This window comes from Lactuca virosa, chromosome 1 (assembly GCF_052849685.1).
Source record: "Lactuca virosa cultivar CGN04683 chromosome 1, Lactuca_virosa_CGN04683_v6, whole genome shotgun sequence".
NCBI classification, from domain to species: Eukaryota; Viridiplantae; Streptophyta; class Magnoliopsida; order Asterales; family Asteraceae; genus Lactuca; species Lactuca virosa.
Genome location: NC_136426.1, coordinates 7,816,768 through 7,841,753, shown reverse-complemented (window position 1 = coordinate 7,841,753; position 24,986 = coordinate 7,816,768). Strand labels below are relative to the sequence as shown.

Genomic DNA, 24,986 nt, shown 5'->3' with positions numbered 1-24,986 from the left:
ATACCGTTCGTATTTGATACTTTCTTGCTTGCGATAGATGTTGTGGAGCTCCTCAATAGAGTCCAATGAGTCATGCAGAGTAATGTTTCGCTATTTGAAAAGGGGTTGCGGCGCAACTTGTTGTCCGTTTACCATCTACGTCTATGTAAACGTTTATTTGAAAAGATGATCGTGGTTGTTATGGTTCCTAGAAACTTGCTAATTCTACAATAAGCGGTTATAATAATATTTTTTTCATTATTTATAGGGGTAATTACTAATCTAGCCAAATTAAGGAAGTGATTAGCAATTTTTAGCCAAAATTAGTGAATGTCCAAATATAGCCCACGAAACCGTAAGTTTCTATATTCGTCTACTGTTTCGTGTTTTGTATAATTTTTTTTTCATTTGTAAGCAACAAAACCGTAGGTTTTCTAAAACCTACGGTTTCCTCTCGGTATACCTACAGTTTTGGGGATAAAAATACGTTTTTTTTAATCTACTGTTTTGGGGTTTAATCTACTGTTTTGTGAGAAAACCTACCGTTTTAATTTTTTTTTTGAATTTTTTTAAATTTTTTTTATAAGATGTAGAATTATTTTAACAATTATTTTGTTAAAATTTTTTGAGAATTGAAAACATTAGACTTAAAAAAAAACGTATTCTTTTTGTGATATAGAGTATTAAAAAGATTGTTTATAAGATGTAGAATTATTTTAATTATATTGTTTATAAAATGTAGAGTTGTTTTTTGACAATTATTTTGTTAAAAAATATTTTTTGTAAAATATAAACTAGTTTTTTAAGAATTAATACAATTTTTTTTTGTTAAATTGTAGATTATTTTTTTTGAATTTGTTGACTGATTTTTTTTGGTAAATTTGAAAATATTTTTGGTAACTTGACTACTTTTTTGTCAGAGTTGAGTAATGTTTTGCTAAACTTGACTACTTTTTTGTCAGATTTGACATCTGTTTTGTAAAACTTGATTGCTTTTTTGTCAGAGTTGATTACTATTTTGTTAAACTTGACTACTTTTTTGTCAGAGTGGACTACTATTTTGAACATACCCTATATATATATATATATATATATATATATATATATATATTAAGTATTTCATATTTTTGAAATTATTTCGTATTTTGAAAACTGCACTTCTCTCTAGCTTCTTTATTCTCAAAATTAACATAATGAGTTGTAACGAGTATTTCGTATTTGCTCATTACGGATGGAAGTTGGGAGTTTGTTAATTCCCAATTATCATATGTTTGGCCACCCGAATACAATCCGAGAATGTTTTATTTCGGTGTTGAATTTTACGAAACCACCACGTACACCGAATTTGTTCATTTGGTGAAGTGCAAGATGTGTCTTCCCGAAGAATCAAAAGTCAGTATGACTTATCAACATCCAGAACAACTCTATTATTGTGGTATTGTTGATAATCGTGATATTAGAAAGCTGATCAAGATAATAAATGTCGTTAGAGATAAATCTGTGTCTGTCTATGTGGTGGTTGAAGAAGGCGTTTCGCGTACCGAAGTGGATGATAGAGGAAAGGCATCTGCAGCTAATTTATCAAGTGGAAAAGGGAGCAACAACCCAATAGGTAATTTTAAAAGTCCAAGTAAAAGTCAATATCATAGTGTCGCTGAAAATGTAAATGTAGTGCCTGTAGTGCCAGAACCGACTATGTATGTTACACCGGAGAATTATAAGTATATCGGTGATAATAATGTTGATACATATGTTAATGATGTTGGTGTAAATCATTACTTTGACAAAAAAAAAGCACTAGACGTGGTGAATAAGGTTGGTAATGAATCTGGAAAACAAGAAGTTCCATTTTTGCATGATGGTGAACTAAAAGGATACGGCGAGTTTGCGGATTGTGACAAGTTGGATATATCCGGCCTAGAGAGTGATTCTAACGGAGAAGAATTTGATGATGAACCTAAACTTACTTATTTAGATACCATGTTTCATGGTATGCCCCCATTGCCTTCGTGTCCTATAAACGATGATGTGAACATTCCATGTCAGAGGGTAGATATAAATGAAGAGATTAAGGTTCTAGACATTTTTGATGACAAAGAGTTGCTCAAGCTTGTAATTGGAAGACAATGCATGGAACAAGGTAAATAGTATAAGACAACCAGATCGAGCAAAGAAAGGTTCGAGGTGGTTTGTTTGGTACACAATTGTTCTTGGATGGTTAGGGCAAGGGGAATCAAATCGACTACTGCTTTCCAAGTCACAAAAGTTGTTGACCAACACACTTGTTGTGCAACAAACTTGGAGTCTAATCATCGACAATCAAAGAAAAAGGTACTCGGCCACTTTATCGCTGAAGTATTGGTCGGATATTATAATAGAGTTTATCGGGGTAATGAAATTGTGAGGGACATCAATTCGAAATTTCCAATCAATATCTCATACCAACAGACATGGCGGGCAAAACAATATGCGTTGTTGATGTTAAGAGGTACCAAAGAGGATTCATTCACCAAACTACCAGCGTATCTGCACAACTTGGTCAAGCATAATCCATGAACTATTACTCAGATAAGAACAGATGATGATGATCGGTTTGAGTTCGTGTATATCGCGCTGGGTTGCTCGGTAAGCAGTGATAATTTTTTATAACAAATATAACATATGAATCCTAATTGGTATTTGTTAATGCCATCAAAAATAATTGTAGGTACAAGCGTTCATCAAATATTGTAGGCCGACCCTAATTGACGGTGGTCACCTAAAGGGTGAATTCAAGGGTACGATGTTGCTCGTAGTGACAATGGACGGTCAAAACCAAATCATGCCTGTTGCTTATGCCATATGCAAAAGTGAATGTACGGAGACATGGTCCTGGTTCCTTCGAAAAGTATGTGAATGTATAGGCAATGTGGAAGACCTTACATTCATATCTGATAGAGCTCCATCCATAGCGACGTCAATTGCAAATATATTTCCTCACGCCCATCATGGAATATGTGGTATCCATTTGTATTGCAACATTTCAGCAAAATTCGGAAGCAGCGATACAATACACGCATTATTTTGGGAGACATGCAAAGCCTATACTATTAAAAAATTCGATAATGGGATGAAAAAAATTAAAAAGGTAAATGCTCGTGTATGGGAATACCAACAAAACATCAATCCAGAAAGATGGGCTAGGGCACATTTTCCTGGGAATCGGTATTTTCTTATGACATCAAATAGTGCAGAGTCGATAGATTAAATGTCAAGATTTGCAAGAAAGATGCCAATATTGATGTTGATTGAGTATTTCCGTGCAACAATGCAACAATGGAGTTTTCAGAAACGTAATGTTGCAGGTACTAATATTTTATATATAATAGTACTTGAAATTTTATTTTACTACTTATATGATATTATGAAATTATGTCTATTTTTTTAGTTGAAGCAAAAACAACACTCACCCCATGGGCTGAAACGATTATAGAAGCAAATAAGAAAGCTTGTAATAATTGGATGGTGTATCCTATCTCAAATAGTAGATTTGAAGTGAAAAGCTCTACTCACAAAAGTGTCATTGTTGATTTACAACAAAGAACCTGTACATGTAGGCGATGGCAAATAGATGACTTACCTTGTGGCCATGTCATAAAAGTGCTCACAATGAACCGTTACGAAGATTGTTCGGAATTTGCTTTAAAAGCTTACTTTACAGAGACACTGAGGAAAACTTACGAGGAGTCTGTGAACCCTTTACCAAGTCCATCTGAGTGGGAGATTCCCGATGATTTGATGATTGTGAAGCCACCCATAATGGAGAGACGTCAGCCGGGTAGACCAAGAAACACTGGCCGTATTCCATCGCAAGGTGAGCGTCCCATACGACAAGAATGTTCTACATGCGGTCATTTTGGACACACGAGGAATGATTGTAAGGGTAGGGGATCGGGGAGTGGATCTGGGGGGAGGAAAAAATCGACACAAAAGGGCATAATGACTGATGAAATCGCATACGGAAGCGGTCATAGAACGAAAGCGTGTACCCTACTTTTGATTTCAACAACACATTTGATTTAAATTGTCCTTAGATTAATGTATGAAAGTAATGAATTCCCGTATTTGTAATCTGTATTGCTTGTATTAAACTGCTCTTCTGACATTATTAATTAAATCTAGTACCCCACTTATTATCTAATTTATTCCATGAAAAATAAAACACAAACATAAAACATTATAGAAAACGAGATACATCAGTAGCAAACATTACATAAGACATTTCACATATACGAGTCTTCTACATGAAATATTTGTTATTTTTAACTAGAATCCATGCATCCTCATACTCGAAGTCACTTCCCTCGTGCTCCAAGATGTAATGATCTTTAACCAATTCTAAAAGATCTTTGTCGTTGTTTGGATAACGATACCTATTTTTAAGATGATGATACCATCGATTGAACCATGTGATTTTTTCCTTTAAATCCATCCACTTACCAACAATATCTTCTTGTGTTCGGTGTTTTCCTTCTCCCAACGAGAGGTTAAACATAGCTGTTATGTGGGTCCACTCATCACCTTCAAAGCAATCAGGGTTAACCATGGTTGTTACATCCTCATAAACGTTCATCCAACATTGTGTTACCACCATTACCTCTCTTATCGTCCATGGATGTGGAGTATTGGACGGAGCCGCTGAATAGGGAGAAGTTGTTTGATTGGAGGCCATTTTTTAAATTTGTTTGTTAGTTTGTTTTAATTTTATAGGAGTACTTAAATAAGAAAAAAGACTGATAAACAGTTAGGTGGATTCCCATAAGTAATGTTTGAAACTACATTATGTAGGCTACAAAGTAGTAGTCAAAGTCTATAAAAACGTAGTCAAATAATTGTCAAAAAGTAGTACAATTGTCAGATACCTTACACAGAGATATTGTTTGAAATGACAAATCTACTGTTGGAAATGACAATACATTATGCAGGCTACAAAGCAGTAGTCAAAGTCTATAAAACCGTAGTCAAATAATTGTCAAAGAGTATTCTAATTGTCAGATACCTTACATGGAGATACTGTTTGAAACGACAAATCTACTGTTGGAAAAGACAATACATTATGCAGTGTACAAAGCAGTAGTCAAAGTCTATGAAACCGTAGTCAAATAATGTCAAAGAGTAGTCCAATTGTCAGATACCTTACACGGAGATACTGTTTGAAACGACAAATATACTGTTCGAAAAGACAATACATTATGCAGGCTACGAAGCAGTAGTCAAAGTCTATGAAACCGTAGTCAAATAATGTCAAAGAGTATCCAATTGTCAGATACCTTACACGAAGATACTGTTTGAAACGACAAATATACTGTTCGAAAAGACAATACATTATGGACCTTACCTTTACAGCTCCTACATACATATGTGTCCGCATGTGGTAAGAACCTTACCTCCACAACCTTAGGCACACTAAGTAATTGGTAACTGTCTCTTACAAGTGATTCAAAATGAGTTTCTCCGACATTGACCATGAAGAAAGTTTTAACAACTTGTCTGTTTACCTTTATAACCTAAGGCGAACCAACCCGCATACTCACACTCACATCAAAACGAATTTGATGGATCGTTTCCAATCTTGTTTTCTGGCTATTGGATGGGTGGTATATTTCTTTTCCAAATTTCTTTTGTTTCTTTACATTTGTTAATATTTGTACATTTAAACTAATTGGTTTGCACTCTTAAAAAATACAGGTCCATGCATTCGTAAATTGTTTCTTGCCTGTCCTCTACATAGGTAGTGTCCGTCTTAGAGGGGACTACCTAAAAACAATGTTTGTAGCGGTTGCTAAAGATGGGAACAATCTGACTTTCCCTACAGCATTTGGTATGGCGGTTGAAAATAATGTGGTAACTTCTACATGGTTCCTAATGAGGTTAAAAGAATGTCTCGGAGAGGGTAAGGAAGTAGTGTTCATATCCAATATGTACGATGTCGTTGGCTCTTGCGTAGATAATGTTTTCAATGATTCTTATCATGGTTTACGCACAAGAGTAGGCTCTGGAAGATCAATGGAAACTTTGTTTTGGATAACATTAAAATCCTACACTACGTCAACTTTTGAACAAAATTTTTCTAGGCTACGCATTGATGCTCGTGAAGTGCTTACGAATATCGGTCATCCAAAATGGGCAAGAGCCTATTTCCCTAACATCTGTTCAAATGTACTCAACATGGAAGTTCCTCAATATTTTTCAGTAGTATCGCTCAATCATCGTAATGTACCGATAATAGCGCTTATCGAGGGAATTCGTGGGTACATGCAAAATACATTTGTTGAACGAAGTATAATGACAAGTATATTTCCGGGTGCAATATAAAAGAATTAAATATGTTGTACAACAACCTTTTCTAACCATATTTATTTTTCAGGGAGTTTGACTGGTGTACTAACATCGTATGCTCAAGTGGTGGTTCAAAGAAGGATGCAAAAGTCTGTTCGTTGGCAAACAACACAGATCCCCCAACAGATCTCGTCTCCCATGCCGACATATGTGTATGAAGTATTTGATTTTAAAAAACTTGTGTTGTAGACCTTAACGGTCGTACTTGTTCATGTGGAAAATGGAGCAGTCTCGGTATAGCATGTGGTCATGCCATCGCAGCAGCACGTGATTCGAAAATGCATGAAATAGTTAATTTGGTTCAAGTATATTACCATGCTGATGTATTTCAGCTCGTCTACCAGACACAAACCGTTCACCCACTACCCTCACCATCTGAATGGTAAATATCAGACCCATTGATGGCTGTTTTATTGCCGATGTAAAATTTATTCACTTTAAATATTGATGCATGTAATATATTTGTCGTTGTGTATGTAATATATTTGCTGTGTTGTTTGTAATATATTTTAATATATTATGTTTGTAATATATTTGACATTGTGTTTGTAATATATTTGAAATATATTATGTTTGTAATGTATTTGCAATTGTCTTTGTAATATATTTTCCATTTGTTCGTGCTGTTAAAAATGACGTAAAATAACATAAGTTGTCATTTTTAGCTTATGATAAAATTATATTTTTAGTGTGATTTTCATGTTTTATATGTTGCTTACGTTGTTTTTACATAGTTCTTCGTCGGAAAATATCTGGATTTCAAATCCGATATCGTTACATCATTGGTTTTATCCTCCAAAGTATGCTTCGTGCTGTTAAAAACGACATAAAATAACATAAGTTGTCATTTTTAGCTTACGATAAAAGTATGTTTTTTAGTGTGATTTTCATGTTTTATATGTTGGTTACGTTGTTTTTACATAGTTGTTCGTCGGAAAATATCCGGATTTCAAATCCGATATCGGTACATCATTGGTTTTACCCTCCAAAGTATGTTTCGTGCTGTTAAAAACAACATAAAGTAACATAAGTTGCCATTTTTAGCTTACAATAAAAGTATGTTTTTAGTGTGATTTTCATGTATTATATGTTGGTTACGTTGTTTTTACATAGTTGTTCATCGGAAAATATCCGGATTTCAAATCCGATATCGGTACATCATTGGTTTTACCCTCCAACGTATGCTTCGTGCTGTTAAAAACGACATAAAATAACATAAATTGCCATTTTTAGCTTACGATAAAATAATATTTTTAAGTCTGATTTTCAAGTTTTATATGTTGGTTACGTACTTTGAACATAGTTGTTCGTCGGAAAATATCCGTATTTCAAATCCGATATCGTTACCTCATTGGTTTTACCTTCCAAAGTATGCTTCGTGCTCTTAAAAACGACATTAAATAACATAAGTTGCCGTTTTTAGCTTACCATAAAAGTATGTTTTTAAGTCTGATTTTCATGTTTTATTTGTTGGTTACGTTCTGTGTACATACTTGTTCGTCTGAAAATATCCGGATTTGAAAAGAAATTACAATTACAAATAAACATAACATTACTAATAAACATAACATAAAACTAAAAGGAAATTAGAATTATATATAACATGAATTCTAGGGAGCCTTATATACAGTATACTATGGGATTTAAGATTTTGGCCACATAGGTTTACCGTATTGGCAATTTGGTCCTTCATCCTTTTTTATGGTCAATAGGTCAATGGCGGCGGCCTCACTTTGTTTACTTCCATCACCGACAGAGATTGAGATGCTTCTCAAACCTTTTGATAAGCACCCCACCGATTGTTCTCCACCGCCTTATCTCATGTATTTGTTTTTTTTTCTCACTGCCTCCATCAGATGCTCATACGCTCTCCACCGGTCATCCTCCTACCTACATGTTGTTTCTTTCACCAGTCCAGACCTCCGATCACCACCGTTCTACCTATCCCTTTCTCGACATCGATCAGAAGCAACCGCCCATCCACCCTCGATGAATAGTAACATATAGAGATTGAAGAGATCAAGACGGAGGCAAGAAGAAGCGAGATGGTGTCGCCACAGTCCAATTTCCCCGAAATCCCATCTTTTCAACTCAAAGAACACACCCACTGACAAGAATCTTAACGACACATCCTCATAAATATCGATTGCAAAGAAAGGGCTTCAAGAGTAATTGCTACAGCTACAACAACATCCATTACGAACAAAGGTGCCGTCTCTTTTCCATTTCCTATTGTTGTTTTTCTTATGTGGTGGAAACATTCAACGGACCAGAGCGTCCTCCATAGAAGACCATGTTTCTGGTGTATTGGGAAAGGCAGAAGGAAGAGAAGAAGCAAAATGTTGATTTATGTGGTGTATTGAGGTCAGTAACTTAACTTCTTAGCTCTAATCGTCTATTTTACTGTCATTGAGGGTTTTATATGAAGGAGCTGTTTATGGATTTGAAGAGATCGATTGCAGATTTCGCCATACGCTACGCTTACATGGAATCTCAAATCAGATCGTAAGCTGGACACAATGCAATTGTTGCACAACATCAGTGAAGGTTCGTCTATCAAATACTATATTTACCAATGTATTTATATGTGTATGTACAAGTCGACATTGCACAAAACCTACTCCTAATCACAAAAACGGTAAAATTTTGATGAAAAGTAGACAAATCTGGTTGTTCTTCGGGTGCTCCATTGAGAGAAAAAAGTAGCCAAACCAAAGAAAACAATAGGAAAAATGACCTAATTTGAAAAAAATTTCGTTATATACTTTGGGCTAATGGGCCACGAAAAAATAAACGGGCCCGTGAAACAGTAGCCCATTAGCACGAAAGAGTACTTTTCGGCCTAAAACAGTAGTCAACGACGTTGACCGTAGTCAACCATAAGTTGACGACGGTTTTGTGGGCTATTTTTGGCTAAGTAGTATTTTTTTGGCTATTTTTTGATAAGTAATTAACAAACATGGCTAGATTTGTATTTTCCCCTTATTTATAAACATGATAGAAGGGTTCAATGATAAATCAACTATATTCTTTTTTTCAAATAGTTAAATATATACACTTAAAAAAATATATTATCTTTGTTAATTACATGTAAATATAGTATCTTGTATATTAGTTTAGTCAATATTTTGTTCCTAGAAATAAGGTTTGACTCCTTTGTATTAAACACAATTTATACCTCTATATTTTATATATATTGACTGAAATGAGATTGAAAATCTTAAGGAAAATATTTTATAATGGTATCAGAAGTCTAGGGTTATCTCATGCTCCATCTCCATGTCTTCTCTTCTGCAAGTTCCTTAACATTCTCCTTCTTCTTTTTCTTATCGCCATGTCTAATAACAATACCTCCTTTCATCTGACTCTTGCGGTGTCCAACATACGCAACCATATATCCATCATTCTTGAAATGGAGAATGTTCAATATTCGACATGGCCTGAAGTATTCAAAATTACTCCACAATCTCATAAGGTCCTTCATCATATTATTCCTCCTCTAAATATTAAGGTCGCAACTACTGCAGAAGAAAAAGAATTATGATCTACTGTTGATGCAACAATTCTCTCATGGATTCATGCTAGTATCTCTAATGATCTCTTCCACACAATTATTGAACCAGATGCTACAACCATGGAAGCTTGGAATAGGTTACAAAACATATTCCAAGTCAACAGGATTTCCAGTGTGGTTACCCTTGAAGTCGAGTTCTCCAATACCATAATGGAGAACTTTCCTAATGTTTCGGCTTACTGCCAACGCCTCAAGTCTCTTGTCGATCAACTAAAGAATGTTGGTGCTCCTGTATCAGAAAGTCACCTTGTCATCTAAATGGTTTTGGGTCTCCCCAGAGCTTATAGAGGTGACGACATTATGATAATACAAAGTGATCCTTTGCCCCTCTTCTAGAAGGCTCGCTCTATGTTAACTCTTGAGGAAGCGGGTTTCGCTAAGGAAGTTGCTACAGGGTCGGAATCTTCCATGGTCACATCCTTACAATCAGAGGATTCCTTTGTTCCCAAGTCCAACTCGGATCTCGTGCATAACAGGGGGAAGCAATCTGGAAATTGGAAAACTGGCAGAAAATCAAGCAACGATGGAGGTTGTGGTTCCGGTATGGGTCAAGGCAATAGTGGTGGAAATCGTGGAAGTACACAAAAGTAGCAACATGGTATGACACCTTGGAATTCACAACACCATTAGGGATATAGTCCTTGCGGTTGGTTTCCTCAATGGGTTTACCACCTTGCCCATATCCAACACAAAGGTGGGCTCGTGGTCCAGTACGTATCAAACAGCAGTACGATGGTGTTCTTGGACCTTGTCCACAACACCATCAAGCTATTATAGCTTCACAAAATGAGGAGTCCACAACCTATGCTCCAACAAATATTGTAGTAGCTATGCACATTATGTCTATCAATCCACCCGATCCAACGTGGTACATGGACATCAGCGTTGATGGGTTTTGAGCACTCTAACAACCTTAAGGTGCACATACAACCCTAAATGCTTTGGATCTATGTTTTCTCTAATTATACATGCAATTTGATTTTCCAAAGCATTATCCTAACTAGCATGCAAAACATGGGTACTTGTATAACAAAAACTAGTTGGATGACATACCTTTTCTTGTAGCTTGTTTCCTTGGACCTTTAAGAGCCTAGCACCCCAAATGTGATGCCTCAAATGCTTCACACACCACCACCAACAATGGAGGACTTGAGAGAGTATTACTTGCACACAAAATCGGCTATGCTCTTCCAAAGATCACTAGTGGCCGATTTCATGAGCTAAAGGACTTCTTATATAGTGTGGCAAGGATTAGGGTTACATCCATGTAAACCCTAATATGCATGACCTTTCATCTTACTTAGGCTCCAGGGGTTAAACCTCCATGGACTACCATGTTGGTTTAGCCCAACCTAAATAACCATAGGCCCACACTATAAGAAGCATTGATTTACCAAATCAACCCTTTACATTTAATTAGACTCTTTTGATCACTAAATTAATTCAAAATTAATTCTTGATCAATACTAATTAATAATATGATTTCATATTAATATATTAGAACTTATAATATATTAATAAATCATAAATAGCCTCTTCTCAAAAGTCTATCCTTACAAATGTTCTGGTGACATGCAACCCAAATGGATCATGCTACTCTCGGGTCAAGTACATACCAAATATAGTTATAGGCTTAGACACTTAAATCCAACAGGCGCAACATCCCACATGATGTCTTCTAATGGTATCTTCTCATCTTTTTTTAATTTGAGCAATCATCATAATGGAATTATTGTAGGAAATGACCATACTATTCCAATTCATGGTTACAATCACACTTCATTACCTGATCCTAATCTTCCTTTATCCTTGAAAAAAGTTCTACATGATCCCGAAATTATTAAAAATCCTATTTTAGTTCGGAAATTTACTTCTAACCATTTTTAATTGTTTTATTTGATCCATTTGGGTTTTCTGTGAAGGATTTTCAAACAGGGAGACGAATAACGAGATGTGACAGTCAGGGTGACCTTTATCCTCTTACTACTTCTAAATATAATCAAGCTCTACCTTCCATATTTACAATCATCTCTCTTTCTCTATGGCATGATTGTTTAGGTCATCCGGGTTCTCAAGTTTTGGACACTCTTAGGTACAATAAAATCATTGATTGTAATCGTAATTCCTCTTCTAGCATTTGTTGCCTTTGTGTTCTTAGGAAACATGTTAAGTTACTGTTTGTTGTGTGTAACGCCAACAAATTCGGGCTAGTCAATTTAGAGATAATAAGCGTTAAAATGACTTTTTGATAGAAGATTATTTAGAGTAGATAATCTTACCTAAGTTATAGTATATGTCACAAGGATTCCGTATATATAAAGAACGTTGAAATCCGACATATAACGAAGAAATTATAACCTGTCGAAGTTTTGCGATTAAACCGACACGACACCGCGTATCGTAAAAAGTGAATTTTTGACAAAATACTTTTAAGCCTTAGCAATCTAAACGTTTGTTAAGTTACCATTTGTTGTGTGTAACGCCCACAAATTCGGGCTAGTAAATTTAGAGATAATAAACGTAAAAAATGACTTTTTGATAGAAGATTATTTAGAGTAAATAATCTTAACCAAGTTATAGTATATGTCACAAGGATTCCATACATATAAAGAATGCTGAAATCCGTCTTATAACGAAAAAGTTATGACCTGTCGAAGTTTTGCGATTAAACCGGTATGGGACCGCGTATCGTAAAAAGTGAATTTTTGATAAAATACTTTTTAGCCTTAGCAATATAAACGAAATTCATAGTATACGTTAAACCGAGAGCGTGCGTATAGAAAACGTCCAAATCAGACTTCGTTTGAGGAAGTTATGCTTTTTCTAAGATTTTGCATAGCAGTATACAACCAGGAAATTGAATTTTTAGATCGATCGATTTTAGCCGACACAACCTAGAGGAGAATTGAAGATCTCGTTAATAGGAGCTCAACGATATAAAGACAACGAAAAGGACGTCGGATGACAAAGTTATGCATTTTTAACGGACTTTAACCGCATAAGGCTGTTAAAATATAAATTTAAAAATAAAGTCAAAATTAGCCGACGGCGTCGAAACAAAAGTTGTAGATCACATCGCTACCTACGTGTGACTATAAAGAACGTAAAAAACGGAACTCGTATGCGAAAGTTATGGATTTTAGAAGATAATTAGTTTTTGGAGTAACCAGCGAGTGACACGTGGCACGATCTGAGCCACCAGGGGCGGACGCAGGATTTTACAGTAGGGATTGCACGGGAAAGTTGGGGGTTGCACGGTAGTATAAAAAATAAAATTTTCGAAAATTTTCGAAAATTTTTCCACTGCAGCCGGAAAAGTTAGGGGTTGCCGGTGCCACCGTGGACCACCCCTAGGTCCGCCCCTGTGAGCCACTGAAAGGAAATTAGAATTACAAATAAACATAACATTAATATTAAAGATAACTTAACATATTACTAACGTGCAAATGGTGGTAAGACGACCATATTTTCAACTGGTATTTCCCAATGCAGAAGGATTGAAATAGGATTAACCGCCTCAGCTTGGAATGCATTTCGATACACCGCAGAAGTCAACTTATTATTTACCAATTGCTGTATTTCTTCAACTGTAAGCCTTCTTAGCGATGCTATACCATGTTCATAGGGTATGCCACATTTTTGCCATTTGCCGCAAGTACAAATACCACGTTCAACTTGTACCGTTTCTATGGTTAAATTTAAACTCACTTCAAATTTGTCACTACCAATATGTGTAACCTCATAACCATTAGACTAGTTCATTCTTCTTTCAAGCACGTGTTGTGCATAAGGGGTAAGATGACCATGCATTCCCTCTGTGAAATTATTTGAGTTACAATCAAATAGGGGGTATATTAAGGTAAAAGTTAAATAACAAATATTTATTACCTCCGAATGCAGCTCGATAGCCGTAAATTGTTTGTATCGACTGATGGACCACTTCAATGATTGATGTTATTGATAACTCGTGCGTGTTTGTTGTTAGCCAATTCAATCCAATCGGAATGCTGATATATTTCACATTGAAACAGACTTTAGGAAAAAAGGCTCGAGCCCATTTTGCAATTGCAATAATTTCAAGCCAACGAAGATCATTCCCATTAACCTCATTTGTTAATTTGTTCAAACAAACATAAAATTCAGACACACTATAAGTTTTGCATGTCTTCCAGAACAACTGTTCCACAACGGTACTTCCTGTGGAAATCCTAACTTTATCGGCTATATTTTTACAACAGTACCCATGATATGAATCTGGGTATACCCGCTGAATGGCGTAGTCTATGGAATCAAACATATGGCTTATGAAACCAACTTCAATAGTGTCACCTAAGCATTCTTTTAACCTTGTCATGAACCAAATCCAAGCCTCGTCACAGTCTATGCTTCCCAAAGCGAATACTATGATCAGGGGTTCATGATTACCATCCAAAGCAAGAGCAACATACATTGTCGTTATGTTGGCCCCAATAAGGGGTACATGACCAACAAATATTGTTGGTATCATGGATGTGAGAAAGGTAGTAATCTGTAAGAAACGATACCAACATTAGGCAAATATGAACTTGAAATAAATAATAACTTAGTATAGAGAAGGACATACCACGCATCCCAATGCGACAAAACAAAATTGAAACCGGTCTCTCATATCTTTCTTAATGATTGTGAAATAGTTACGATTTGTTCTTTCAAGATTATGAAAGAATATTGGTAGGTTCGAAAAACTTTTTTTGTATACCTCATTGAATCCACTCATTTTGCCAATTGGTATGTTCAATGAATAAGGTGTCCACTATAAATGGATTTCATTTCAAATTGAATGCAGGGGTAATTACAATCATATGTCCAAAATTCACTGTACGATAATACAACACATAAACTAGTAGTCAAATGCTAGTAGACAATATTCAATACTTATAAAATAGCAGTCAAATTACAATCATGTGTCTGAAATTCAATATATGATAAGACAACACATAAACTAGTAGTCAAATGCTAGTAGAGAGTAGTAAATACCTATAACACAGTACTCAAATTTCGTTTAGCAGACAGAAACATTGCGTTGAGTAACAGATAAAACAAACATGATTTCTGGAATATCAAATATTTATTTCTTCAGATAGAAATTAGACTTAAGGAAGGGAAGTTCTAACATAGATAAGGCAGCTACCCTCATCAAACTAAATAACACTGCTCTCATCCCTCGCCCGAGAGGCAGGAGAGACCTTGAGTCCAGGCCGTTGCATCACCCTCACCTCTGATTCGGTCAATAGAAAGACCAACACAACTGCTAGTGCTAAGGTCTTTATCGGAGGGGTGGAGGCTAGCATAAGCAGAGCTACCAGCTATACTACCAGAAGAGCAGCTACTATCAGTCAGAAATTAAGCTACAAAACAAATTTCATTCGTGATTGGAATATAATTAAAAATACGGTAGATTCTTCATAACATTCCAAGAATCAACATGGACAAACTCTCTACCGTTAGATTCCAAACGAAATAGCTCCATAGCCGCCAGTAAAATTGTTTGTTCTTCCTCATCCGGACGTGCATTTTCGATCCCGCTATGAATTCTATGAAAGTGTTTCACATGTCGTTTCACTTGTAACATTTTTAATTTTACATCTTTTTTGGTCCGGTAATAACCTCGACCCATTTCATAATGAAACAAGTGAAAGACGCGACTCCAAAAAGAACCAATACGACATTGTGGGGGACCTTGCGTATATGCTTCTTCTATGATGGTAATCCAAGCACGTATCAGAATGCCTTCTTCTTGGGTGTTCCATGTTAGTGGTAAAATAGGATCCATGTTTTATGATACAAACTAATGTGATATGGCAGAATTTTTATATAGACAATTAAAGAATCTTATAGGGCGCATATAGTACAGACTATTCTGTGAAATAAATTATTTGACATTAAAACACATCATAGGTATCTAGTTTACTGTTGGAAATAAATTACTCATTAAAATACAATTACTTGACATTAAACACATCATACGTATCTAGTTTACAATACAGTACTCATTCAAATACATTTATTTGACATTAACATAATTAGATAACTAAACATAGGTAGACCAAATACTCTTACAATTTTTTTCCCTAACCAACCACTAATAAAAAGCAAAGATACAAATATATTATCTAAAAATTACAAATAAAAGACATACATAGACATATATTCTACCTTAAAATTACTTCAACAAATAAACAAATTATTAAAATACTACTCATCTTCTTCCCACATCGGAAACTCGTAAGGATACTCTTTTTTCATAGCAAGGACTTCCTTTTTTTTTCTCCAAATAGTACTCACGAAGTTCTAATTCTCTCTTTAGCTTTCGAAAAATTTCTTCACTAGAGCGGATCGAAGTCTCGGCAGATTGGATTTGTTGCCTAGTACTTATAATCCAATTCCTTTTACGGTCAATATCATCCCAGTAGTTGTCTAGAAGGTTTCGTTGGAAACGATAATCTTCAAATGCCTTATCCACATCAGCTTCTCTTTGTAACAACATTTTTTTCACTTCCTCATCCATCTTCTCCCCTAATATAGGAAGATCGACGTGGGGAGGGGGATTGGTTGAAACGTTATTGGAATTTGACTCCAAAGGAGGCTTACTGTTGGACGTAGATGGCCAATTAAATTTTGCCAGGATCCTTTTCATCTCCTCTGATCTTTCTGTCATTTTCACACTACAATTTTTTTATATTGTTTCTTTGATTTCTGAATTGATAACAAATTTACATTAAATATGACATTAGATAATAGTCAACGGCTATAAGATAGTAGTCAAAACCTATAAAAAATAGTCAATCGAATAAAATAGTAGTCAAACACTAATAGACAGTAATCAAAACCTATAAAAAGTAGTCAAATAACAATCATGTGTCGAATCTTCACTGTACGTTAAGATTACACATGAGGTAGTAGCCAATGGCTAGTAGACAGTAGTCAAATCCTATAAGAATGTAGTCAAATTAGAATAATGTCTTGGTACGATATGACAACACCTACTATAGTAGTCAAAAGCTATTTGACAGTAGTCAAAGCCTATAAAAAAGTAGTTAAATTGTCAATTATATATAGAGACTTAAATGTATGCGTCTGAGATTTACAAATCATATATTAGTGGTTAATCTGTAACCCTCATACACATACAATCATGTCCGCCTCTCAAGAAAAATGGTGGTTGATGCCACAAGAGAAGCGATTGCAAATGTTAATAAAAGAAGAAGAGATCAAGAACGAGATTAAAGGCGTTGAAGAAGATAGGAAACAGTTGGATAACTTACAAGCCAATATTTGGTCTAAAATGAGGTCGGTTCAAGATAATGAACACGACATAAAAACTGCAAGGGTTTGGGTACGAGATGCAATAGACTACGCCAACAAAGAAGAGGTTAAAATGAAAAAGATTCTCAAAAACATACAAAAAAATTACGACAGGGTGATTCAAGAAAAAGCAAAATTTCCAAATGATTTTCGAGATGTTTGAATTTAATAATTATTGATTAATCAAGTAGTAAGTTTATGCATTATTTATGAGTTTATCTATGTAATAAGTTTTATATTTGCTTGTTTATTATGATTAATCTATATAATATGTACTATTCTCTTGCTAGTTTGTTTATGTTTAATAATTAGGGGACATTTTGTTAACCAATCGTCATGAAACAGTACACATTGAATGTCACTAAAAACATACAACTCGGACTAACTAAAAATCGCCTGTGTAGAAGATCCATAATATATCATGACCATCCTATAGCGAAACTGAGTAGCAGCAACAACAGGTGCCATCGATATACCAATCGGTCGACCTGAAACAAGTTGCTCCATGAACATCAGCATAAATACACCGCACTCTCCAAACATCCCTTCTTGTTGGGGCACATCCGTAACATCCGTAACAGTGATGGATGCTTTCTGAATAGGTAAACCCATGTGGTTCCAATAGCCAATTTCCAGCAGAATGCGGTCCATAAGCTCTTCAAACCGCACAAAATCAATAATCTTCACGGTGTCAAATAATCGGAAGTTGTCGTACAAATTCAACGACAGCGTGTCCATCCATAACTCGCCAAGTACCCAATGATGTGGGTTGATGCATATTGGAAAATAAACCTGTTTTAACACACAACCGTTGCAATTAATTACAACGTTTAATTAGTGTAATATGACAATTAAAGTGACTGATAATATATATATTATTTCTTTACTTACACGGTCAACTTCTAGCCAAGATTTACATCCATCCAATGGGTCAAACGGATTTCTCATTGCACTTCCTGCCCACCGGAACATCTCAAATGCACCAAAAAATGACGATGACATGATTGTCCATCGAGCATCGTTCGGTCTCCGCTCATTCAAAAGCCTTCCCCATATGTCAACATGCTGCATTTAAATTTAATTTAAACATAAGTAGCTTATTAAATTATTCAAAATTTAAATATAAAGGAATGTCTTCATACCGCTTCATCTAAAAATCCCAATTCACTTGCATAAAAAAGCAAATCCCAAAACTTTGCTTCCATTTTTTCATTGTATAACCGATGTTTCAAAAAAAAAAACAGTCGGTTTGTTTCCCATGTATAGAGCAGGGGCGTTACAACCCGGATTCACATACGGCTCCAATAAAAGTGCCGGGGGATCGCTGACAAATACAGGGGGTGGTGGTTCGTTGTGTATTACCCCACCTGTACGATACCGGGGGGCATTTTGAACCTACATTATATACGTAGTCAATAACTATCCATATAGTAATAAAATTATAGTAAATATGATTTTTAACATACTTACCGAAACGTATGGGGAGCTAAGATATTGAGAAGGTTTCAATTGCCTAACCGGACGACTTTCTTTCACAATAGGAGGCCCGGGTATATGATTTTCCGCATCCACAATCTCGCTAGCAACAACCTTCTTTTTCTTCTTCTTCTACAAAAAAAAATATTAATTTTTTTAATATACTGTAAAAAAATAAAAAGTTTAATATACAAAAAAAAAAAATTATAACCTCCTTCACGATTTCCATTTGTTTTATTCAAACAATGGTGAATTATCAACATCATCATCCTCGTTTACTCGATTTGATTTCTGTGGACTACCAACCACATTCTCATTCCCCTACATTTAAAGAAAAATAATTAATAAAAAGCTTCGTTAAAAAATTAATTAATACATCATATATATTGAAATTGATAGTAATACCTCAAAAGCTTCGTTAAAAAATTCTTCCAAGTCATCATCATCTCGAGTTCCACCTTTATTTTTCAATCCACAGATTTCTTCCTCCAAAGATTGAAGTCTTGCCATTATTTCTCGCGCGGTTTTTTTGTTAATTCCCACCGTATAAGTTCCTCGGTAGACTTGGAAGATTGGTTGTTTCCACATGATGGATCAGACGAAGATGCCCCCTACATAAATTATTTCATATATCAATAATAGTTGAAAAAATTTATTATACTAGATTTTGCTTTTACAAATTTACTTAAATCATTTCTAAAGTTGTAGCGTACAGAAGAAGGGACTTCAGACGATTCACAATTCAGACTAGTAATATATGACAAATAATCTGGAGTAGAGGACTCGACATCTCAGGCAATCATCTTTTTTTTGGGTTGATGCACCTCGTCCTGATCAACATCGAAAACATCGCAAACTTTCGCCCAAGTTAACCTCCTAATATGAAACCAGCGCAATATACGAGGATATAAATAATTGCGTCGTATTGCAACATTTCCCCGAATTACTGGGAACATCTCCCATATCCATATCTTGTAATAAATATACGTTAATTTATAAGTGTTAGCACTAACTAAAATTATAAAAAAAATAAAACCGATAAATTATTAAATATATTTTTTTAATTACTTAAATATACCTTCAAAGGAATAACAAAACCCGATAGTGTGTACACAATCGCTTTTGTTGGATGGTTGGACATATGATCCTCAAATTTCTTAAACATACCCGACAATCTAGGGTATGTTTTAGTCCATAGATAACTCCCCCACGAGAACCTATATTATAAGAAAAAATATTAGTTAAACGTATAAAAATTAGTATTTTATTATAAATATTAAATTGACAAATACCTATTCCATTGATCCGGGTTCTCTACCACCCACAAAAATTCCTTGGTGACTTTATCATTAAGCTCCTTTCCCAAAAAACCTTGATTGAGGATATATAGCAAAATGGCACGGACACCGTCATGAGCGGATATATCATTGAACCGTTGATTCAAGATAAGGAGCTCTAAATCTCCTACAAGTAAAGAAGTGTCCGTGCGATATGGGAAGACTCTGGACCGAAATGTATTTTCACCATATCCGCGTTTATACATGGTTGAAAATTCGATCCTTGATGTAGGACAGCGGCCCATGTAAAGTCCAGTCACAAGACAAAACTCCTCCGGCCCAAATGACAGTGTACGTCTAGAAACCTAAAATATAGACGCTCAGCTGCGTCCGTTTCAGCAGTAGGACGCAACATATGCAGTAACAACCCATGAATAAGAAGTCCGTCTCCGGACTGAGCTGGTAGGTCCAACAAGTAACCGAAGCTAGTTGTTAAAAAAATATCGCGCACGGGTCCGTTCAAGCGACTCAAAACTTCATGCAATTTATGGCATGAAGCTTTGACAGATAAGTGACCCATCATCGTTTTGTTTGGAAGCTACAAAATTAAATAAACATTAAGGTTAAATAAAGTTTTATAAAAGAAAAAAAACTGATAAACAATTAGAGAAAGCACACAATATAAGACTTAATCATTTCATATATTCTATTTACTTTGTATAAAATACCAAAGGAAATTAATTAACTACATTTTTTTGTATTTTCTATACTACTAGTATACCAAATTTAGCATTGTACTTTGAAAATGGTGTGACAATAACATATTTTATAACAAACCCGAAAGTACCAAAACATAATGTTATTTTATCAATACAGTATACTTCAAAGTATCTACACATTATAAACATAAAAACTTCTTCAAATAGATAGTACATTGCTATTGTATGCTATAATTGAGACATAGAAAATAACATCATTTTTAACATGCAAACATTGAATCATAACATACATACAAGGGAATACATTACTTAAAAATACGTTTAAACAATTTTTTTTAAGAAAAATAAAAACATATATATATATAAAACCATAGGTTTAAGGAAACCTACGATTTTTTTTTCCAACAAAAAATCATAAGATACATACAAGGGGATACAAATGTTTATTAGTTATAAAAATTTTTTATTAAAAAAAAAATAAACCGTAATTTTTGGGAAACCTACGGTGTACAAGTGTTTACTGCACAAACTGTGCAGTAAATGCTTGTACACCGTAGGTTTCCAAAAAACCTACGGTTTCCCTTTTTTTTGTTTTATAAAAAAAAATTATACGACTACAAAATACATACAATTCCGATCCTATTGATGCAAATTTAAAAAAAAAACGAAAAAAATATATTTCCGTACGGTTCGTACGAAACATACGGTGTACAAGTCGACATTGCACAAAACCTACTCCTAATCACAAAAACGGTAAAATTTTGATGAAAAGTAGACAAATCTGGTTGTTCTTCGGGTGCTCCATTGAGAGAAAAAAGTAGCCAAACCAAAGAAAACAATAGGAAAAATGACCTAATTTGAAAAAATTTTCATTATATACTTTGGGCTAATGGGCCACGAAAAAATAAACGGGCCCGTGAAACAGTAGCCCATTAGCACGAAAGAGTACTTTTCGGCCTAAAACAGTAGTCAACGACGTTGACCGTAGTCAACCATAAGTTGACTACGGTTTTGTGGGCTATTTTTGGCTAAGTAGTATTTTTTGGCTATTTTTTGATAAGTAATTAACAAAAATGGCTAGATTTGTATTTTCCCCTTATTTATAAACATGATAGAAGGGTTCAATGATAAATCAACTATATTCTTTTTTTCAAATAGTTAAATATATACACTTAACAAAATATATTATCTTTGTTAATTACATGTAAATATAGTATCTTGTATATTAGTTTAGTCAATATTTTGTTCCTAGAAATAAGGTTTGACTCCTTTGTATTAAACACAATTTATACCTCTATATTTTATATATATTGACTGAAATGAGATTGAAAATCTTAAGGAAAATATTTTATAATGGTATCAGAAGTCTAGGGTTATCTCATGCTCCATCTCCATGTCTTCTCTTCTGCAAGTTCCTTAACATTCTCCTTCTTCTTTTTCTTATCGCCATGTCTAATAACAATACCTCCTTTCATCTGACTCTTGCGGTGTCCAACATACGCAACCATATATCCATCATTCTTGAAATGGAGAATGTTCAATATTCGACATGGCCTGAAGTATTCAAGATTACTCCACAATCTCATAAGGTCCTTCATCATATTATTCCTCCTCTAAATATTAAGGTCGCAACTACTGCAGAAGAAAAAGAATTATGATCTACTGTTGATGCAACAATTCTCTCATGGATTCATGCTAGTATCTCTAATGATCTCTTCCACACAATTATTGAACCAGATGCTACAACCATGGAAGCTTGGAATAGGTTACAAAACATATTCCAAGTCAACAAGATTTCCAGTGTGGTTACCCTTGAAGTCGAGTTCTCCAATACCATAATGGAGAACTTTCCTAATGTTTCGGCTTACTGCCAACGCCTCAAGTCTCTTGTCGATCAACTAAAGAATGTTGGTGCTCCTGTATCAGAAAGTCACCTTGTCATCTAAATGGTTTTGGGTCTCCCCAGAGCTTATAGAGGTGACGACATTATGATAATACAAAGTGATCCTTTGCCCCTCTTCTAGAAGGCTCGCTCTATGTTAACTCTTGAGGAAGCGGGTTTCGCTAAGGAAGTTGCTACAGGGTCGGAATCTTCCATGGTCACATCCTTGCAATCAGAGGATTCCTTTGTTCCCAAGTCCAACTCGGATCTCGTGCATAACAGGGGGAAGCAATCTGGAAATTGGAAAACTGGCCGAAAATCAAGCAACGATGGAGGTTGTGGTTCCGGTATGGGTCAAGGCAATAGTGGTGGAAATCGTGGAAGTACACAAAAGTAGCAACATGGTATGACACCTTGGAATTCACAACACCATTAGGGATATAGTCCTTGCGGTTGGTTTCCTCAATGGGTTTACCACCTTGCCCATATCCAACACAAAGGTGGGCTCGTGGTCCAGTACGTATCAAACAGCAGTACGATGGTGTTCTTGGACCTTGTCCACAACACCATCAAGCTATTATAGCTTCACAAAATGATGAGTCCACAACCTATGCTCCAACAAATATTGTAGTAGCTATGCACATTATGTCTATCAATCCACCCGATCCAACGTGGTACATGGACATCAGCGTTGATGGGTTTTGAGCACTCTAACAACCTTAAGGTGCACATACAACCCTAAATGCTTTGGATCTATGTTTTCTCTAATTATACATGCAATTTGATTTTCCAAAGCATTATCCTAACTAGCATGCAAAACATGGGTACTTGTATAACAAAAACTAGTTGGATGACATACCTTTTCTTGTAGCTTGTTTCCTTGGACCTTTAAGAGCCTAGCACCCCAAATGTGATGCCTCAAATGCTTCACACACCACCACCAACAATGGAGGACTTGAGAGAGTATTACTTGCACACAAAATCGGCTATGCTCTTCCAAAGATCACTAGTGGCCGATTTCATGAGCTAAAGGACTTCTTATATAGTGTGGCAAGGATTAGGGTTACATCCATGTAAACCCTAATATGCATGACCTTTCATCTTACTTAGGCTCCAGGGGTTAAACCTCCATGGACTACCATGTTGGTTTAGCCCAACCTAAATAACCATAGGCCCACACTATAAGAATCATTGATTTACCAAATCAACCCTTTACATTTAATTAGACTCTTTTGATCACTAAATTAATTCAAAATTAATTCTTGATCAATACTAATTAATAATATGATTTCATATTAATATATTAGAACTTATAATATATTAATAAATCATAAATAGCCTCTTCTCAAAAGTCTATCCTTACAAATGTTCTGGTGACATGCAACCCAAATGGATCATGCTACTCTCGGGTCAAGTACATACCAAATATAGTTATAGGCTTAGACACTTAAATCCAACAGGCGCAACATCCCACATGATGTCTTCTAATGGTATCTTCTCATCTTTTTTTAATTTGAGCAATCATCATAATGGAATTATTGTAGGAAATGACCATACTATTCCAATTCATGGTTACGATCACACTTCATTACCTGATCCTAATCTTCCTTTATCCTTGAAAAAAGTTCTACATGATCCCGAAATTATTAAAAATCCTATTTTAGTTCGGAAATTTACTTCTAACCATTTTTAATTGTTTTATTTGATCCATTTGGGTTTTCTGTGAAGGATTTTCAAACAGGGAGACGAATAACGAGATGTGACAGTCAGGGTGACCTTTATCCTCTTACTACTTCTAAATATAATCAAGCTCTACCTTCCATATTTACAATCATCTCTCTTTCTCTATGGCATGATTGTTTAGGTCATCCGGGTTCTCAAGTTTTGGACACTCTTAGGTACAATAAAATCATTGATTGTAATCGTAATTCCTCTTCTAGCATTTGTTGCCTTTGCGTTCTTAGGAAACATGTTAAGTTACTGTTTGTTGTGTGTAACGCCAACAAATTCGGGCTAGTCAATTTAGAGATAATAAGCGTTAAAATGACTTTTTGATAGAAGATTATTTAGAGTAGATAATCTTACCTAAGTTATAGTATATGTCACAAGGATTCTGTATATATAAAGAACGTTGAAATCCGACATATAACGAAGAAATTATAACCTGTCGAAGTTTTGCGATTAAACCGACACGACACCGCGTATCGTAAAAAGTGAATTTTTGACAAAATACTTTTAAGCCTTAGCAATCTAAACGTTTGTTAAGTTACCATTTGTTGTGTGTAACGCCCACAAATTCGGGCTAATCAATTTAGAGATAATAAGCGTAAAAAATGACTTTTTGATAGAAGATTATT

The 24,986-nt window shown here is 35.1% G+C and overlaps 5 protein-coding genes across 5 annotated transcripts; 4 read left to right on the top strand and 1 right to left on the bottom strand.

Moving 5' to 3' along the window:
- The first annotated feature begins 3,226 nt into the window (after positions 1 to 3,226).
- On the top strand, positions 3,227 to 4,041 carry LOC145111111 (uncharacterized). The gene is made up of 2 exons (XM_079047414.1): positions 3,227 to 3,323; positions 3,407 to 4,041. The coding sequence occupies exons 1-2, from the start codon at positions 3,227 to 3,229 to the stop codon at positions 4,039 to 4,041; spliced, it is 732 nt and encodes a 243-aa protein (XP_078903540.1).
- Positions 4,042 to 5,462: 1,421 nt separating this feature from the next.
- Positions 5,463 to 7,566, top strand: LOC145111104 (uncharacterized). Its single transcript, XM_079047404.1, has 7 exons — positions 5,463 to 5,615; positions 5,707 to 6,269; positions 6,386 to 6,450; positions 6,547 to 6,662; positions 7,092 to 7,157; positions 7,282 to 7,347; positions 7,471 to 7,566. The coding sequence occupies exons 1-7, from the start codon at positions 5,463 to 5,465 to the stop codon at positions 7,564 to 7,566; spliced, it is 1,125 nt and encodes a 374-aa protein (XP_078903530.1).
- Positions 7,567 to 9,991: 2,425 nt separating this feature from the next.
- Positions 9,992 to 10,522, top strand: LOC145111101 (uncharacterized). The gene is made up of 2 exons (XM_079047399.1): positions 9,992 to 10,162; positions 10,268 to 10,522. Exons 1-2 carry the CDS (start codon positions 9,992 to 9,994, stop codon positions 10,520 to 10,522), a joined length of 426 nt encoding a protein of 141 aa, XP_078903525.1.
- A 2,844-nt stretch (positions 10,523 to 13,366) lies between these two features.
- On the bottom strand, positions 13,367 to 14,381 carry LOC145111095 (uncharacterized). The gene is made up of 2 exons (XM_079047397.1): positions 13,820 to 14,381; positions 13,367 to 13,617 (listed from the first exon to the last, which is right to left on the bottom strand). Exons 1-2 carry the CDS (start codon positions 14,379 to 14,381, stop codon positions 13,367 to 13,369), a joined length of 813 nt encoding a protein of 270 aa, XP_078903523.1.
- An 8,114-nt stretch (positions 14,382 to 22,495) lies between these two features.
- LOC145111085 (uncharacterized) lies at positions 22,496 to 23,026 on the top strand. Its single transcript, XM_079047387.1, has 2 exons — positions 22,496 to 22,666; positions 22,772 to 23,026. The coding sequence occupies exons 1-2, from the start codon at positions 22,496 to 22,498 to the stop codon at positions 23,024 to 23,026; spliced, it is 426 nt and encodes a 141-aa protein (XP_078903513.1).
- The last annotated feature ends 1,960 nt before the right edge of the window (positions 23,027 to 24,986 follow it).